Source organism: Macrotis lagotis, chromosome 2, assembly GCF_037893015.1.
Source record: "Macrotis lagotis isolate mMagLag1 chromosome 2, bilby.v1.9.chrom.fasta, whole genome shotgun sequence".
NCBI lineage: Eukaryota > Metazoa > Chordata > Mammalia > Peramelemorphia > Peramelidae > Macrotis > Macrotis lagotis.
This window is the reverse complement of record NC_133659.1, coordinates 21,421,900-21,440,767: the sequence shown is the minus strand read 5'-3', so window position 1 is coordinate 21,440,767 and position 18,868 is coordinate 21,421,900. Positions and strand designations below refer to the sequence as shown.

Below are 18,868 nucleotides of genomic sequence, written 5' to 3'. Positions count from 1 at the left end.
GGGGATTGGGGAAAGCTAAGGCTTAGTCATGGAAAAGATCCTAGAGCAATCTCGATCAACTGGTACCAGACTAGAACAATCCTTCCCCTCAACATTCCTAGTCTCTGCCTGAATTCCTCTAAGGGATGGGTGGGGGGACAATCCGCTCATCTCTCCAAAAAGCTGTTTCACTTTGAGATAGCTCTAATCACAAGGAATGATTTCTTCTCCATGCACCTTCCACCCCCTGCTGCCAATTCTATCTTCTGAGGTCAAGAAAATATTTATCCTTAAAATTCTTGTCAAATATCTTCTTTTATGGGTAGAGAGGGCCCCCAATATTGTGTTCAGTACATTATTTTTTACTTAACCAAATGTGGGCCCTAATGATATATCAGTGCTTAGAGAGGAAAGACTTCAATTCAGAAAAGGGTCCTGGAGGCTGTTTCAATCTGGGATCATATAGGTCCAGCCTCCAATAAGACAAGTACAACCAGAAAAGCATCCAATGAAAAAATGGGACAACCCTTCATGAGTATTTAACGAATGGAACTGAATAGTCATAATATCAATGAAGAGTCAGATGGATTCAGCAGAATCCATTCCTAAATTCCCAGTAGTAGTTCCTTGTCTCTCACTCTCCCTCTCTCTATCAATATCTCTCTGTAGCTCTCTCCCTCCTTCTCAGTCTCTCCACAAGCATTCATTAACTTCTTTCAGTATATATATCTTAGGGAGCTGCTACAAAAAGTAAAATAATACTCCCTGCCCTCAAGAAACTCAGTCTAAATGGGAAGGCAACAAGGAAACAGCTACAAACAAGATGGTTAATAGGATAAATTGGAGATAACTGTCAGACGGAAATGTACCAGCATTAATGGGGAAATAGGGTCAGCCTTCTTGTAGAGAACAGAGTTGAGGAGGGAGAGCATTGAGCATCCAGGGAAAATGCCAAGAGACTGGAGATGAAGAATCTTGTATGAGAAACAGCAAGGACGTCAGAGACATCCCTTCCCATCTTTCCAGCCTTTTAAACATGTTCTCTGTTCTTTCTCCTTGCTACCTGTAACACCTGGACTAAGTGACTTAGCATCTCTCAACCTCAGCAGCCTCATCTGTAAAAGGAGGGGCTGCACTGGATGGCATCTGAGCTCTTTTCTACCCCTAAAGCCAGAACTCTGGGCAGATCATTTAATTACCTAGCAGACATAAGAAAATATTGAGCAATGAGTCAGGAAGACTTCAATTCAAATCCTGTCTCAGATACTAGCAATGATGTCTATGGCAAGTCACTTCAATACACTGTGCCTCAATTTCCTCATATGCAAAGTGAAAAAGTTGGACTAGATGACCCCTAAAGTCCCATCCATAAGTCCATGATTCTGTAATCCTGGGTTAGGAGAATTACAGGTCACTCACTGCCTTCCCTCCTACCCCATCAGTGCTTCAAGATAATGCTTCATTGATATTGTATCTGATCTGTAATTTTTAACTAGTTACAGGTTTTTCAAGGTTGGGCTTTGATTGCGATGTGCATTTTGTTGAGAAAAGCAAGTCAAGTTCCTCAAAGTGCCAATTCACAGCAGCCTTCCCTTCAAGACAGAAAAAAAGACTTAAAAGCCCACCTGCCTACAGATTCCTTCCCTGTAGTATTCAGTAGCAAGGCATGATTGTGATAAATTTAGTTTGCTTTTCTGCCTTAAAAGGATTAAGCATGGGAGGCCTTGATATGATACCTATATGACTTCTGGCCAGAGTACCACTTGCAAATTCATGATAGATCTGTGATTTGGGAAGCAAGGAGAACTTTTTGTTGGAGAATCCTCTCCCCCCACCCCAGTCCTCAATATGGATCTCTGTCTAGCTGACCAATACATCATTTAGAAGATATATTCTGAGGACTTGTTTGAAGAACATAAAAGTTAAATGACTTGTCTAGGATCACACAACCAGTAATTTAACAAAGATAGTTCTGACTCGATGCCCATCACTCTATTCAACACAAGTCACCTGCAATCATTATGTGCTAAACTGGTTACAAATTACTGATCAGCGACCCTGGCTAAGACACTTAACATCTCTCTAAGTCTATAAGTTTCAGAATAGTTATTGATTTTCATTGGTGGAAGGAGTCTCCACACTGGGATTTTCCTTTGTCAGTGAAATCAGGCACTTTCCTCCTACAATTAGACACACATATGTATGCCCCTATACATATGCAAATAAAACCCATTAACAAATCAGAAATGATAGGCTGCTTAATAAGAGGGACTTTGTTGGGGCAGAGGACTAAAGTCAGTCTCTTTCTCTTCCACCCAACAGTCCAACCAAAACCATATTGAAAGTCACTGCTGGAGACTTAAGTGCGGATGCAATTGGAATGTTCCCTGTTCTAGTCTCACTCAGAAGGTTTTTTCTGTTCCTAAGCAGCTTGGCATCTTCCAACCAGGCAAAGTTCTTAATGGAAGCAAGGGAAAGACCATGGATTCTCCTACCTTTCTTTCTGGAGTCTCTCTTGGTGCTGGATTTAACAGCCACTTGCTGGTCTGTCTCCGTTGACATCCTATTATATCCTTAGTCCTCTTCACACAGATCCAGTGTCTTGGGCAGGCTCATTGAGAATTGCTCTCCCAGAGAATGGCTTCTCCTTTCAGATACTATGCCAACCAACAGCACATCTCACTCACTCCACTCGAGTGCTGAAACAAAAAACAGAGTGACCTTAATGGTCAGACAATTGAAGCAAATCAGGGAGAAGATAAAAAAAAAGTAATTGGCAGAGGAACCCTCTTCCTCTCCTCCGATATATCCTGAGATAATAGATAGGGGTCATACAAGAGAAGAGAATAAACTCTGAGATCTGAGGTGTGAGGCTGGGCAAGATAGCGGTTGTTAATTCTACACTTTTTTGTATGCCCTATAGACAGCTCCAAATTATACACTAGGAATTACTCTGGTACAGAATCATGGAGGACTTTTCTAAGGGGAGGGAATGCATCAGACAAGCTAGATCAGTGTCCTGGCAGGCAAGAAGGACTGTTGGGAAGTGACCCATGACTTTTCTTTCCATGGGAGAGATCAGAGGGGCTATGGAGTTGACACAAAATTGGGATTTGATGATTGGGTGACAGATGTGAGTTATGTTAAACTTTCCAGCAAGCCAATTTGTGATATCAATTTTGGAAGGAATGCTGTGGTTTGAGTCAATGGGAAGGAAGGAAAAATGAAACAGAAAGCAAAAGAATGAAAGGAGATGGGAAGAGAAAGATGAGGAGGAAGAGAAAAAGGAATAAGTCAAGAAAAAAAGACTAAAGAAAGGGAAAGTAAAGGGGGAGGGAGGGAGGGAGGGAGGGAGGGAGGGAGGGAGGGAGAGAGAGAGAGAGAGAGAGTATAAAAGAGAGTATAAAGAATAAACATGACGGATAAGTAAAAATTAGAGAGGAAGAAGAAAGAAAAGACACCATTATGGGGGGGATAGGGAGAGAAGGAGGAGAGAAGGAAGGAAGGAAGGAAGGAAGGAAGGAAGGAAGGAAGGAAGGAAGGAAGGAAGGAAGAAAGAAAGAAAGAGAAAGAAAGAAAGAAAGAGAACAAAGAAAGAAAAAGAAAGAGAAAAAGAAGGAAAGAACAAAGAAAGAAAAAGGAAAGAGAGTGAGAGAAAAAGAAGGAAAGAATGTAGTAAAGAAATAAATACACAAAAACAGACTAGACCTTATTAGTTCAGTATTGTTATCAGAAAGTCTAACCATATCAGCCCATAGAGAAAGTGGAAAAGACCATTGTTAGTTCTAAGAAATCAGAGGTAGGATCATGATAATAACACACACTTATGTAGCAGCGCAAAATCTGCCAAGTACTTTCCCCAGGCTAGCTCTGAGAAGTAGTTATATGCCCATTTCACAGAAGAAACCACCAAGGTTCAGAGAAATGATCTTCCCACAGCATGGACACCTGCATCCCAAACCAAGTCTGCTGATTCCAGTTTCAGTGTTCCCACACTAGGCCATGCTGCCTCTGCACTGCCCATGTGGCTCAAAAGTCCTAATTGTAACCTCCATCCCCCAATCCTCTGTGATCAGCTGTGATTCCTATAACCATAAGAACTCCTGATTCTACAGGATTTGAAAAGAGCATATCCTATTCAGGAAGCAGGCTCTTCATGGTTTCCCTCTCACTCATGGACTACAGATGATGAAAGTAAGACTAAGAAAAATCAAATGACTCATTCATGGTCACATAAGGAAGAAGTAGCTGGAACCAGAATCTAAGCCAATTTACAAATTCACTGATCATGGATCTATACATGGAAAGTCCCTTGGAGCCCATCTGATTGAATATTGCTTTTTAGAGCCAAGGAAACTCTGAGATAATTAAATAAGTAGCCCAGTATCACTGGATGGCAAAGGGTGGAAATGGATTTGAACCCAACTCCAGCAACTCCAACATTAGTCTTTTTTGCACCATCCCAGCCTGTCTCCCTCTCTCCATTTCAAGTCTAGTCTTGTTTCTCTCAAGTCAGGGTCCTTAGTCAGCCAAATTCCAGAGATAATGGGCAATCATAGAAAGGGAAGGGGGACAGGTAAGGAGAAGAAGCAAGGGTGGGGCGGGGGCTGAGAGCGTGCTCGAACAACATGGAGGCTGATATTTTTGCAACTGAAAGCTTAAATGAAACTAAACTGAAATGATATGTAAATTTATTGAATATTAATAACTAACATGAATATAATTATGCTTTTGTAGTCCTAAGAATTCTGCAACAGGTTTAAGAAGAAAGAAAGAAAAGGAACCCTCCTCAACCTCTCTTAATTCTAGTGCCTTCCCTTTGTTAATGACCTCCCATTTCTCTTATATGCTATTTGCTTATATATATATATATATACATTTGTTGTATGCTATGTGTTGTGGTTTTGTATTATCTCTCATTAGACTGTAAACTCCACAAGGCTAGGATTGTATTTTGCCTCTTTTTTATATTTTCTCAGATACACAAATAAGGGGATAACTATTTCATTGATTGATTAAAATTAGCGTAATAATAACCTGCCGCCTAGTGAAGATCAAATGAGGTTATATTGGGGGTATCAGGCTGCCTGGAATATATTAGGCACTCAATATAAAGTCCTCCCTACCTTCTTTGCCTTTCTTTCCTTCTTTCTTCCTCTTCCTTCTTTCCTCCTTCCTTTCTTTCCTTTTCTTCCTTTCTTCCCTCTTCCTTCTCTCCTTCCTTCCTCACTATGCTATCATTAATGAACATAAGTCACCTCTCTGAATTAAACCCTATTCTATAAAAAGTATTTCTATTCACAAGTCAAAAATAACTTGTGAACTTCAGGAGTCTATAGACAGTATGTGGAAATGTATGTATGCCTATGATGTAAGCATGTAGGTAGGCACACACAAGCCTGCTTGGTCCCTAATAAAAAGGGAAATGAGTCATGGGAGCTTAGCCAAACAATATCATTCCCTGGCCCACAGACAGTCCCTTCTTGATTTTTTAAGAAGTCAAGAGGCCTGGGTCAAATCTGAGAAGAAACCTCAAATTATTTCTGAAATACATTTATCTGTAACTAGGAGAATCAAGTTCCCCACAACCTGGAACAATGTGACAATTAAAATCAGTTTTTTCTCTCCCCACCCGTTGCAAGGGAAGCTGTGAAATTCTATCATAGAAATTCAGACTCTTCCCGAATTTTGAAAAGCTTCAATAATGTTGCATGGTGCCATGCAATCTCTGGTAATTTCATATTCCTGAAGGGTGTCAGGTTTTCTATAATGAGCCCTTCACATCGCAACGTACACTACAGATGCTCCGGCTGTCTGGGATGGGGGCTGAGCAAAGGGAAAGCCTTGGCTTGCAAGGACTGAATTCAACTCAACAATAAACAAGTCAGGAAGAAAGGCGAGGGACACAGAGCTCACAGGCTCTGGAACAGAAAGAGAACACATACCTACATGTGTGTAACATATATATATATATATATATATATATATATATACACACACAAACACATACAACGATGCACAGGCACACAAATAAATACAAGCCCACACAATATCCTAAATGGTTGTAGCCAAAAGGAATCTGAGAAACTCTTTAGTGACGTTCTTAACCCTGAGGTCCTAAACTTGTTGAAATTGCTTTTTAATTTTGATAACAATTATTTCCACAAAGAACTCTATTTTAATTAGATATATTTTATTTGATATATTCCAAATCACGATTCTGCGTAGCAGTCCCTAGGCTTCCTCAGATGAGTCAATGAGGACAAGTCACAGCAAAAGGGTTAGAGCCTCTGCATTGAGTCCAAACCATCATTTGTAGAGAAAGAAATATAGGAAAGAGAAGTGACTTGTACACAATCCCTCAAGGAACAGAGCTGGGATTAAAATCTTTTCTCTCCAGATCCAGAGTTCCTTCCACATGTTCCTTTGTTTTCTTTTTATTTTATCTTTCCTTTCCCTCATGCTCTTCCCTTCTATGTCTCTCTGTTTCTATTTTTCAACATCTGAAATTCCTGCCATTGTTTCTCCATTTCTGTCTGTTTTTCTCTCCACCTCTCCTCCTATTTATCTCTGCCATTCTAGTACTGTTTTAATCTCTCCTTTCATTCACTTCTTTGTTTTTTTTTCTGTCTCTAATTTTCTATCGCCTCTGTCTCTGCTTCATTTGTCTGTTCCTCTGTCTCTTGGCTTGTCCTGGTGGTTTTGTCACTGTCTTTATTTCAGTTTTTTTTTGTTTCTCTGGTTTGTCTCTGACTCTCTGTATCAGTATCTCTTTCTTCATCTTTCTGTGTTTTAGTCTTTCTTGGCTTGTTTCTGTCTCTGTCACTCCCTCTATTTGTCTCTGTTTTTCTTTCTGTGTCTGTCTGTCTGGATCTCTCTCTCTCTCTCTCTCTCTCTCTCTCTCTCTCTCTCACACACACACACACACACACACACACACACACACACACACGCAGATACTCATGGATATCAAAAAGATGAGAAAGACAGCTTATATACCAGAGGACAATATTGAGATCAAAGACAACCTCAAAAGATTGGAATGTTGGACTGAAGCAAATGAAATGGTATTAAAAGAGGAATGAATATCCACTTCTACACTTGGGCTCAACTATTCAAATTCATGATTATAAAATGCAGGGAATGTGATTTTTAAAAACACACACACAAAAAAAGAAATTCTTATAACCAAAGACATGGGCTCCAGGGGCCTGCACTAATGTGAGTAGGCATCCAAAGCACCTAGTTGAACCAAAGTTACTCTGGTGGCTAGGACAATGGAAGCGTACACATCACTGGCTTCTCTTTTTTGCAATGTTCTATCTCAACTTGGACGACACATGTTAGGAAGAGCACTGACAAACCGAGATTGTCTTGTTTTGAAGCAGCCTGAGGGTCCTGTCTTGGGAAAGTTACTTCTCTCAAAGCTTCTGCTCTAAGACTTTGTCACAATAATCCAATGAAGAGGTGTCCTGAAAGTATTTTGTCCATTTCTTTGAACAGATATAGTAGATGATCATAAGGAAACAGACTAGCAAAGATGAAGCCTAATCAAAAGGCAGGAAAGGTGAAGAAATGTTTGAGGAATCTGCAAACCAAAGAACCGGTCTTCAAAATGGAACTCAGAAAGACAAGTGGAGAACCACTAGCCTCTTAGAAACAAATAAACAGCATGTGAACGACAGTCAAATGTCCCATGATGGGATAATCTTCATTGGCAATAGGGTTGTAGTCATTCCCATGGTTTCCAGTCAGAGATTCTTAAATACCATAGGTGAGTTCCAGCCCTCCATACATTGGACAGTTACACAAAGGTAAAATCACTAGATTCTTTTGCTCTATCCAAAGTTATACTAGATTCACCAAAGCCCCAGGTCTGGAGAGCAGTCAGGGTAATCTCCTGCACACTGTGCACATCACCACCGGGAGTACCCCCAGACCTAGCAGCACCCCATCCCCCCTGTAATAAGCAAAGACTGTCTGGTCCACTGACAAATGAGGAAACCAAGGCCCACAGAACTGAAATAACTGTCTCAAATCCAGCCAATGTCAAAGTCAGACCTTGAACTCAGATCATAGCATTTGAAGTCCTGCCCTGTCACTATTCCCGAACACTATCTCCAAGAAAACCTTGGGAAAAATGTGAAGGAAACTCCAGACAAATGTAGGGTCTTGTCACTTGATATTTGTCAAGCTCCAACAAGACAACAGGGGTGGGAATGAGATGTGTTATTTTAATCAAACCAAATACACCAAAAGTTGTAAGCTGGCCTTAGTAATATTACTGGGATTTATTAGACAGCGATTGGGCATCCTTACCAACATTTCATTTAGCTAATGGATCACACTTGTTTCATTAAATGTTTATAGCTCAATGATATTTCATTACAGCGATCCTTCTTGTCTCTGGACACAGTAGGGAAGCTTAGCACAAACAAAACCAACAACATTTAAATCAACCCCATTCTTTCCTGAGCCATTTTCTCTTTCTTTTTGGTTTTGCATCAAGGACTATGATTTCAAAACAGGAAACTCATTCACCAATATACATTATTCCCATTCTCATATTCTCTCTCTCTCTACCTTTCTCTCTCCTTTCTTTCTTTTCCTTCCTTCTACCTTTCTCTCTTCTTTTTCTCTTCCTTCTTCCTTCCTTCCTTCCTTCCTTCTTTCTATTGGCCTTGTTAAGTCATTAATTTGGGTAGCTGCTGGTACTCACCAAGGCAGAGTGGCATCTACTCTGCAATACACAGAGCACAGAAGGTTCAGAAAATCTGCCTAACATCATACAATTCAGTATACGAAATCTCAACCTTTTCATAACTTGAAGTCTTAGAGAGAAAGATGCCTAAGGCATACAGAGGTTAATTGCTTTGCCCATTATTCTTGTTTTATAGATTATTATCCATAAGATCTCAAAGCTGACAATGGTCCTCAGTAGATTTTCTCCCTGTATTAACAATCATGAGCATACCGGGGAAAGTAACTGTCTATTGGTCATCTCTCTCTGCTTCCCTCCTCACTCACAATAGCTTCTCAAGTTGTACCAAGCTCTGTTCTTTATAGGTAACTGCTTGGAAAATGTTAGTTGTTATGGGCTGACATGAAATATTTTTACAAGGAGCATCCCTCATATCAGGGCAACTAGATGAAGGGATAAGATAGAATATCAGCCCTGGAGACAAGAAGACCTGAATTCAGATCCGACCTTAAATACTTCATGTGACCCTGGGCAAGTCACTGTTTACCTCAGTTTCCTCCTCTGAAAAATGAGTTGGAGAAGGAAATGACAAATCATTCCAGTATCTTTGCCAAGAAAATCCCAATGGAGGTCATGAAGAATCAGATGTGATTACTCCTTACAAATCCCTCATATCACATCTATTATTTTTAGAAAAAAAAATCTTGGAAGGGAGGAAGTCTGGACCTATGATACCTTCAGTGTGGGGTGTATGAGTGAGCTGGGTGTGTCCTTGGAGACCTCCATGTCCCTCATTTTACAAGTAAGCAAACTTACAAAGTTTACTGAGAGGGTGGATAGCAACAGCTAAAACCAGAGAGAAGTATCACTTTGATCCCCAAGCATGTTCTCTAGTTATTAGAGGAAATCATATGGACTCTCAAAGAAAAAAATGAACACATTACATGAAGTTTCTATCACATTTAAATGTTACATGTTCCAGAGATACCTTACTGATACTCACAACAAAGTCAGGATATGGGTTGAGAAGATATTGTCATGGTGATTTCACAGATAAGAAAAATGGCTTATACAAGAGACTTCCTGCTTTCGAACAGAGTTATACTCTTCTCTAAGACATAAGTGGTCATTTCACACTCCTTCCAGAAACTTCCAAGGGCCAGTACCCTTTCTTTCTAAACTACCTCATTTTTCATTCCATTGAATGGATAAGGTATCTCCCTCATGGAACATAAGCTCCTTGAAGACAGAGACTATTTTGCTTTTGTTATCATGCTCATTGTGGCTTTCATAGCACATGGACAGGACAGGGACAAGGTCTGTGTGTGATTCCAGGCAGATAGGGAAATTCTCTCTACAAAGGGTACTTAAAAAATGTTAGGGTGTTTCCCAAGTAAACTGAGAATACTTGACCAAGGTCAGAGGTGGGAGATGAGTCCAGGTCTTCTGAAAATTATTTACTATAGTCTGCTACCTCTTGCCGGGCAAACAGAAGATGCCAAATAAATGCTGGTTGATTGTTGATAGATTGAGATCAGTGAAGAACAAAAGTCCAAGATACAGTGAAATCTAGGCTGCCCCATGCTCCTGCCCCAGAACCTTGTATTGCTTGGTCTATGGATTCTTCTGGAAGGTGTTTGAGTAATCCACAGTGTCAGGGAGGCCCTTGGGAGCCAGGGGAAGAAAAGGCAGGGATTTAATGAGGCTCTCCCAGTGAATGGAATCTCAAATAAACAAATGCCTTATTTGGCAGCTTCAACTGCTGATTTCCCTGGGAAGATCCAGGCGTTATTTACTCTCCTGCTCCAAGTGGCATTTCATTATCTTCAAAGTGAACCAGGGAGAAGTGAGGAATTGTGTACAAACATCTGTAAGGGGTGAGTTGAACAGTAGTTCACCAGTGATAATAATGATAACTTACAGTGTCTACAGCCCTCTGCAGCTTAAAGAGCCTTCTGCACAATAATGATTCACATTTCTATTCTATCTTATTCCCCAAATGTTCTTCTCACAAGAGTCCTGAGAGGAAGGGAGTATGTGGCTGATCTCCTTCATTTTACTGATGGAGAAACTGAGGACCACAGGGAGGAAGCAACTGCCAGTTAGGCGACCCTAGGAAGCATCAGAGTCTCATCTGAACTTTCTTAATCTTTTAAAACAATCTATCTCAAAGAGAACAGTGTGTCAAAGAGAGAGGCAGCTGGTGGGACAGAGTACTTAACTGAGAGACAGAAAGAACTGAGTTCAAATCTGCACTCAGACACATATATGACTGTGTGACCTAGGGCAAGTCATTTAACCTCTGAAATGGAGTTTGACTCATTTTCTGATTCTGTAAAACAAGAATAATAATAACCAACACAAGGTGGGTATGAGGGTGAAATAAGAAATAACATAATGCAATATGTGCCACATGGTAATCGATATATAAAATGATTATTGCTTTATTTTGTTCATTCACTCAATGACCCGTTCATTCATTTATTATTAATCTCTACCAACTGCCAATGCCCTTTCCTCCCATCTACCTGGCTTTCATTTTACATGGAATGCATGCATACACATAGATATATAAACAGATTTGTATAGTGTAAATAGATCCATGCATATGGGTTTAGAAATAGGTCACTCTGTGTGTGGGCATGTATGCATATACATGTGTGTCAATGCTCACACAATTCCTCTCCACTTTATAGTTAATTTTGAAGATGATGAAATGTCATTTGGAGACAAAGTGTAAATAATGTCTGGATATTTTCAGGGACATCAGTAGGTAAAGCTGTCAAGGCTTTTATTTGAGATTCCATTCACTGTCCTACACACACACACACACACACACACACACACCCTATGCTCACATACATCCATGTGTCTCTATATGTTATGGGGTCATGTTGTCCCCTCCCCATTAAAATGTGAGTTCTAATGGAGGAGACAATATGCAAACAATTGCATACAAAGTAGCTGCATATAGGGAAGATGAACTAGAAATAATCTTAGAGGGAAGGGTCTCAGATTGATTAACTGACCATCATATCATATAGTCAGTATTCCCAAATCCAAGCAGATCTCGAGTACCAGGGACCAAAAGGTGGGAATTAAAATCCATGCCACTGCTTCTAACTATGGGCAAGATTGCTCCTCTGTCTAGATGCCAATTGCCTCATAGATAAACTGGGGATGCAGGAAATATCTAGCTGAGGCTGTTTCCTCCTCATAAGTAAAATGAAGTCATAAAGCTGGATGATCTCTAGCTGATGTCTTTTCTACCTTTCTAATCCTATGATCCAAATGCTCATCTGACTCAGGATCCCTGAGTCTCCTATATGGCCACTTATTTGATCCTCTCAATGATTTTAATCATGCAAATTCTAATATGCACATTGTACAGGTGAACCTCAGAAAAACTAAACAATATGGCCAAGGTGACAAAGCAGAGCCAGGACAAAAAGACAGGCATTGTGCCTCCTGAGTTGGATCTCTTCTCACCTTTCTGGCTCTTTCTGACTTCTTGCCCCCTGCCCCTGTGTGAGGGTATCAATCACTTGGTCAGGGCTACATTAGGCAGCTTTCCCAATGTGTCCATAGTCAATGACTCATTATCCAACTCAGATGAGCAATTGGACTTTTCTCCCCATCATGACTTTTCTCATCTCTTCTAATTTTGGCCACAGTTAAGAACCCCACCACCACCACCACTACCACATACACACATAAACACTCAACTGTGGAACTGACTCTAGGAAGTATCTTATTGGTATCATAGTTTCTTCAAGTAAGTCCTAACTCAAAGCAGTCTGATTCCCAAAGTAAAATTTATCACTCTATCACTCTATTTTCTTTAAAAGAACCCCACTTCATCATCCTTTATGTCTTTCATAATTTGCTAGTGAAAATGGAGCCACATCTCAATTACTGTAGTATGTGAGGCATACACACTTCTGATTTCCTTCATAAAAAGATACATGCTACCCCCCATGAACCCATCAAGTTTCCACAATTATGACTTGATGGAGTGTATATGCACCAGTGATAATGGTAATACAGGTTCCTTCATAAAGGAAGATGATGCCTCTAAACCATGCTCAATAAGGTACTGAGTTTAATTCACCTTCCGCTTCTTCTCTAGTCTGGAATAGAAATCTTTCTGAAGTTACCTGCCAACACTGCCTTTTCTCCTTTGGAACCCAAGGGCATGTGTCTGCCAATGGGATGGCTAGGATTAGAATAACTGAAAGTCTACAATGAGAGGGCGCAGGATGGAGGCCAGAGATATACAGGAATGAATGAATGAATGAATGAATGAATGAATGTTGCTGTTATTCAGGCATTCAGTAGTATCCTACCCTTTATGACCCCATGGACCCTGGACCCTAGCACACCACACCCTTCAATCTTCTCTGACCTCCTAAAGTCTGTCTAAATTCATGGTGATTGTTTGCATGACACTATATAGTCCCCTCATCCTCTACTTTCTTTTGCTTCTAATCTTTTTCAACATCAGGGTTTTTTACAAGAATTATTGAATAAATGAAGATCCACATATCTTAAGCATTTTCAAAGCACTGTGCTTTTGTGTTGAGAATACAAATAGAGAAAACATAATTCCTGTTCTCTGGCATCTAACATTTCTAATAGAAGAAGCTATTTACTCAGGGAGTTTGCAGAGATAGATTAGTTGCAGTCAGGCTCCTAAGGACAAAGGGTACCCTAGAGAGGGAAGACCTTGGGATTCTTTCACAGAAACAACTTATTTGAAATCATGATATGTGTTTAATAAAGACTAATTGTCATTAATATGTATATAGTGTTGACAGTTTATAAAGCCTTTTACATGTTATCTGGTGTGGTCCTCTCAATGACCTTGGGATGAAGGTGTCACCATTTGTCCTCTTTTTTTTTAGGTTTTTGCAAGGCAAATGGGTTTAAGTGGCTTGCTCAAGGCCACACAGCTAGGTAATTATTAAGTGTCTGAGATCGGATTTGAACCCAGGTACTCCTGACTCCTTATACACTACGCCACCTAGCCACCCCCATTTGTCCTCTTTTGAGGAAACCACGATAGAGAAATTGCTGTGTCTCATCCAAGGTAGCTAGAGGTCAGGGGCAGGATTCAAACACAGGACTTCCTGACCCATAGTCCAGTCATCCAATAGATTTCTCTTCAATGTCTAGCTCAAAGCCTGTGACCTCAGAGAAGGTATTCCATAAATATTTGTTGCTTACCCAAATGATTACCCAATGACTTCTACGTAAGTAAACTATCATTCTCACAAAACCCCCATGAAGCAAATGGTTTGAATATTATTATATGTTTCTGTTAAGCTACATACTGGTCTTGATAGTCTGCTCTCAAGAAAATTCGATTTTAGTTGAAGAGACCTAAAAGAGACCTAAAGACCTAAAGAAAAATTTGAACGTAGAGTTCAAAGGCAAAACATCCAAAGATAACACAAGGAAAAATGGATATTAACTTAACAGCTTTAAGAACTTAATTGATGGACAAGGTGGTAAGACATGGATAGATTTCTCACAGAAAGAGCTATTGACTCTACCATTGAAAGATGTGCTAGAAGAGATCATCCAAAAGGGTACAAACATCACTTGTACAAAAATATTCATAGTAGCCCTGTTTAGGGTGGCAAAGAATTGGAAATCAAGCGAATGTCCATCAACTGGAGAATGGTAGAACAAATTGTGGTATATAAATGTTGTGGAACACTATTGTTCTATTAGAAACCAAGAGGGATGGGAATTCAGAGAAGTCTGGAAAGAGTTGCATGAACTGATGCTGAACAAGATGAGAAGAACCAGAAGAACATTGTACACCAGCAACATGGGAGTGATGATCAACCATAATGGACTTGCTCATTCCATCAGTGCAACAATCAAGGACAATTTTAGAGCACCTATGATGGAGAATACCATCTAAACCCAGAGAAAGAACTGTAGAGTTTAAACAAAGACCAAAGTCTATTACCTTCATTTTTTATAATAAAGTATCTTATGTACTACATAATTTTGTTTTCTCCACAAGGATACAATTTCTCTCCCAACACATTCGATTTCGAATAATTCATATAGCACGGAAACAATGTAAAGATTACCAGATTGCATTCTATGGGGGGATGGGGGAGGGAAGGGAGGGTGAAGGAAAGTTTGTAAAATTCAAAACCTTACAGAAAATGATGGGTAAAAACTACTATTGTATATAATTGGAAAACAAATAAAATATTAATTTAAAAATTAAAAAAAGAAAGAAGTGCTAAGAAGGGCAGAGAGGCAAAGGTGGGTTTATTAGCAAAAAGCAAGACAGATCCATTACAACTTAAGAGAGCCAGGAAAGAATTATTGCCTGACAGCAGTGGAATACTTCTGTGGAGAAGCAGTAGGAAACAAGACCGTAGAGACATCAGAAGATGATGGGTTCAGAGTCAGAATGAATCTTAGAGACGATAGAGTCTAATTTCTTAATTTCAAAGACAAGCAAACTAAGGCAAAGGAGGTTATTATTGGGGCACAATTCAAACCTCAGTCTTCCTAATTCCAAATCCAGTCCCCTATCCAAAATAATACACTATCTTGAAGGAGAGCAGAAATAGATTGTATGAGGTCTTATACCTTCCTGCAGTCTGATCCTATGATGACTTAATGAATATTACTGTCCTTCATATATACCTTCTTCCAAGCAATTGTTTATTGTTCAATTTAGGTATTGTTTAATAAATAAAATATTTCTATATTATTGCTGCTGTTTTTACTTTTTTTTTTCCTCAAAATCTAGATTGTACCTTCCATGGTGATGTATACATTCCTTATCTGGCCTACTACAAAAGTCTCCTCATTGTCCTTCCTGCCTCTAGCCCTTCCTCACAACAAATCATCTTCCATATAAACTGTCAAAGTACTTTTCCCAAAGAACTACTCTGATCAAATTACTCCCTTTCTCTAGAAGTTCCATTGGTTTCCTATATCCTTTAGGAGAAAATCCAATAAATATTCTTCACCTCCACAGAGAGAACTGACAAACTGGGAGTGATAAAAGAAGTCTGGTCTCACTTTCATTGTTTTTCTTCTTTTTTTGTTTGCAACATGGCTAATATGGAAATATGTCTTGCATGACTTCACACATATAATTGATACCACATTGCCTGCCTTCTCAAAGGGTTGGACAGGGCCTGGAGGCAGGGAGAATTTAGAACTCAATTTTTTAAAATGAATATTTGAAATATATAAATAATACATTTTAAAAATTATAAAATACATACTTCTCTTCTTGGCCATTAAAACATTTCATATAATAACCCTTCCCAGGCTTATTGATCAAGCCAACTGGCCTGCTTTCTCTTTTCCTTATCATTCTCTGTCTTCTCCTGATCATTGCCTAGGTTATCTACCATCCCTGAAATGAATTCCCAACTCACCTTCCTCTCTTAGAATCGCCACCATTCTGGAAGGTTCAACTTATACAGAGACGGTTGGGCCAGACCTTGTCTACTTCTCCCTATTGTTATGATTCCTCGATTAAACATTATTACCGTTTATATTTGCTTTTCTAGGCATCTATTGTCTTTCCCCATTAGAAGAATATAAGCCCGTTGGGGGTAAAGGTTACTTCTTTTCTAGTCTCTATAGTCCCAAGATCTAACACATATAAGGCACTCAAGAAGTAGTTGCTGATATGATGGATGCAGTTCAATCCTGAGAGACCTGTTATGGAAAATATCATACACATCCAGAGGAAAAAACCATTCTGAATGCAGAGCACAGCATACTAAATTTGCCCTTTAAACTTTTTAAAATATTTTCCCCTTTCTTTCTCAAGGTTCTCCCCCCCCACCTTAGTTCTAATTTCTCTTTCACAACATGACTAATATGGAAATATATTAAACACAATTGTATACTTAGAACTTTTACTGCTGCCATGGGATGGAGGGAAGGAAGGGAGGTGGAAGAAAAATGCAAAATTCAAACTTGCAAATAGATGAATGTTGAAAACTATCTTTACACATAACTGGAAAAAATGTATTAAAAAAAGAAATAGTTGCTGAACTAATGAATGACCAGGTGTTCAATAATGATGTATCTGATAGAAAAATATGAAAAGATTTCTATGAACTGATGCTTAGTGAAGTGAACAGAAACAGGAGAACATTGTACAGAGTAACAGAAACATTGTTTGATGAAGAACTGTGAATGACTTAGCTTCTCTCCATAATACAATCATCCAAGACAATTCTAAAGGACTAATGATGAAGTATACCATCAGAGAAAGGACTGATATTGTCTGAACATGGACTGAAACATGCTCTTTTCCACTTTTTTTCCTTTTGAGTCTTCTTGTACAAAATGACTAAATGGAAGTGTTTTATGTAATTGTACTGCATAACCATGGGAGAGAGGAAGGAGGAATAGAATTTGTAATTCAATGTCTTATATATTATGTCATTATTTTCTCTCTAATGTTTTCTTCCCTTTGGATCTGATTCTTATCTCTCAACATGATCAATATTAATCTATGTTTATTATGGTTATAAATGCCTTGGGGGGGCCAGTAGGTGGTGCAGTGGATACTGAATTCCTGGAGTCAGGAGGACCTGAGTACAAATCTAATCTCACATACTTAATGATTACCTAGCTATGTGACCTTGTGCAAGTCACTTAGCTCCTTTGTTTGTTAAAAAATGAATAAATAAACAAAAAAACACCAAGTAGACAAATGATTGAAAATGAATGAATGAATGAATGAATGTAGAACCTTTATTATACTGCTTCCTGACAAGGGGAGGAAGGAAGGGAGAAAAACTGAAAAACTCAAGACTTTGCCGAAATAATGGTAAAAAGTCTCATTGCATGGAATTGGAAAAAAAAAATAAATAAAATTCTTTAAAAAGGAATTTGGAACTCAAAAATTTAAATAAAATTTCTTAAAAAAAGAAATAAATTATGCGGCCCATAAATGAAGAGGGAAACTTTTGGAAATACACTTTTCACACCTTTCAGTTTAAAAGAATCTGCATTGCACAGCATAAGGATTTCTTCTCCTTTTAAAAAGGTACCAAGTGTTTCTTCCCAGTGACTTTTCAAGGGATTCACAACTTGTCACTCTCACCAAAATAAAATAAAACAATAAAATAAAATAATAATCCTGGATTCATACACACTGCTTCTTTGACTTAGGTGGAAGAAAATACTTGTGAAGTGTTTAGCATCTCTCAGCTTGATTCCTAATGAGCAAGTCTCAGATTATTTGGTGACTTCTTTTTACCCAAAGTCTCACCAGAGGGCTAAACAGAACAGCACTGACCTAATTGATTTGAGTGAACTCAATCCCCATTTAAAAATAGACTCTGTAGGTCAGCAAGGACCTGACTAATAACCAGTCACATCAATTCTCAGCATGTGAGCATGGAGGGTGCTCCATGGTGACTGTCTTTCTCAAAAGCCTCCAAGTTCTTTCTAGACATTTTCTCATTAATCCCTTCACCTCTTGAGTTAGGCAGAGAGAGGTTACTTAGAGTCAGCACCATAAGGGACCTAAAGCCTACGGCCTAAACAATCTTACCTTCCTTTTCCCACATACCTGTGATTTTCTTTCAGGGTTGGAAGACAGCTGGTCTTGTCAGAATGCTTGACCTGGGAGAGGACAAGAGACCATCTAGCTCCTTAAAAGGGCCCAGCTGAGAATCACATTCTCTTAATGTCGATTGTCTGTTATTGCAAGCCCAATGAGTCAATGATGAGATATGGCAACCACAAAGGTGAGAGCAATCAAACTACCTTAAGAGAGGGAAAAAGAGAACTCGGGAAGGGATAGGCACTCTGTCCTCTGCCCTCAACAGACTTCATCTGTACAATTGTGTTGAGTTCTGGGTAACACTTATTAGAAAGTATATTGATTGATTTGGAGTGTGTGCTGAGGAAGCCAACCAAGTTGATGTAATAGCCTGGTAAAAAGGAACAGGTGATAATTCTGCCTGAAGAGGGGAAAAAAAACTTAAGGAACAGGATAGTCCTCTCTAAGTATATAAAGGGCTACCCTGCAGATGATCTGTTTGGTCTTGTGGACAAAATTAGGAGTAGTAAGCAAACTTGGCAAAGAGGCAGACTTAAGTTTGAGGCAGATTTTCTGGTATCTGAAAAGCCATTTATAAAATTTGTCACTGGATTGAAGGAAAAAATTCTTGA

At 39.2% G+C, this 18,868-nt stretch overlaps 1 protein-coding gene across 6 annotated transcripts in view; it reads right to left on the bottom strand.

Annotated features, from left to right (window-relative positions):
• Positions 1-18,868, bottom strand: part of DAB1 (DAB adaptor protein 1) — a 297,592-nt gene that overhangs the window by 274,284 nt on the left and 4,440 nt on the right. For all 6 annotated transcript variants that reach the window (XM_074221333.1, XM_074221337.1, XM_074221334.1 and 3 more), the window contains exon 2: positions 2,475-2,678. In XM_074221333.1, the coding sequence (XP_074077434.1) occupies positions 2,475-2,541 (67 nt within the window). In that variant the 5' untranslated portion in view covers positions 2,542-2,678. The remainder of the gene's footprint in view (positions 1-2,474; positions 2,679-18,868) is intronic.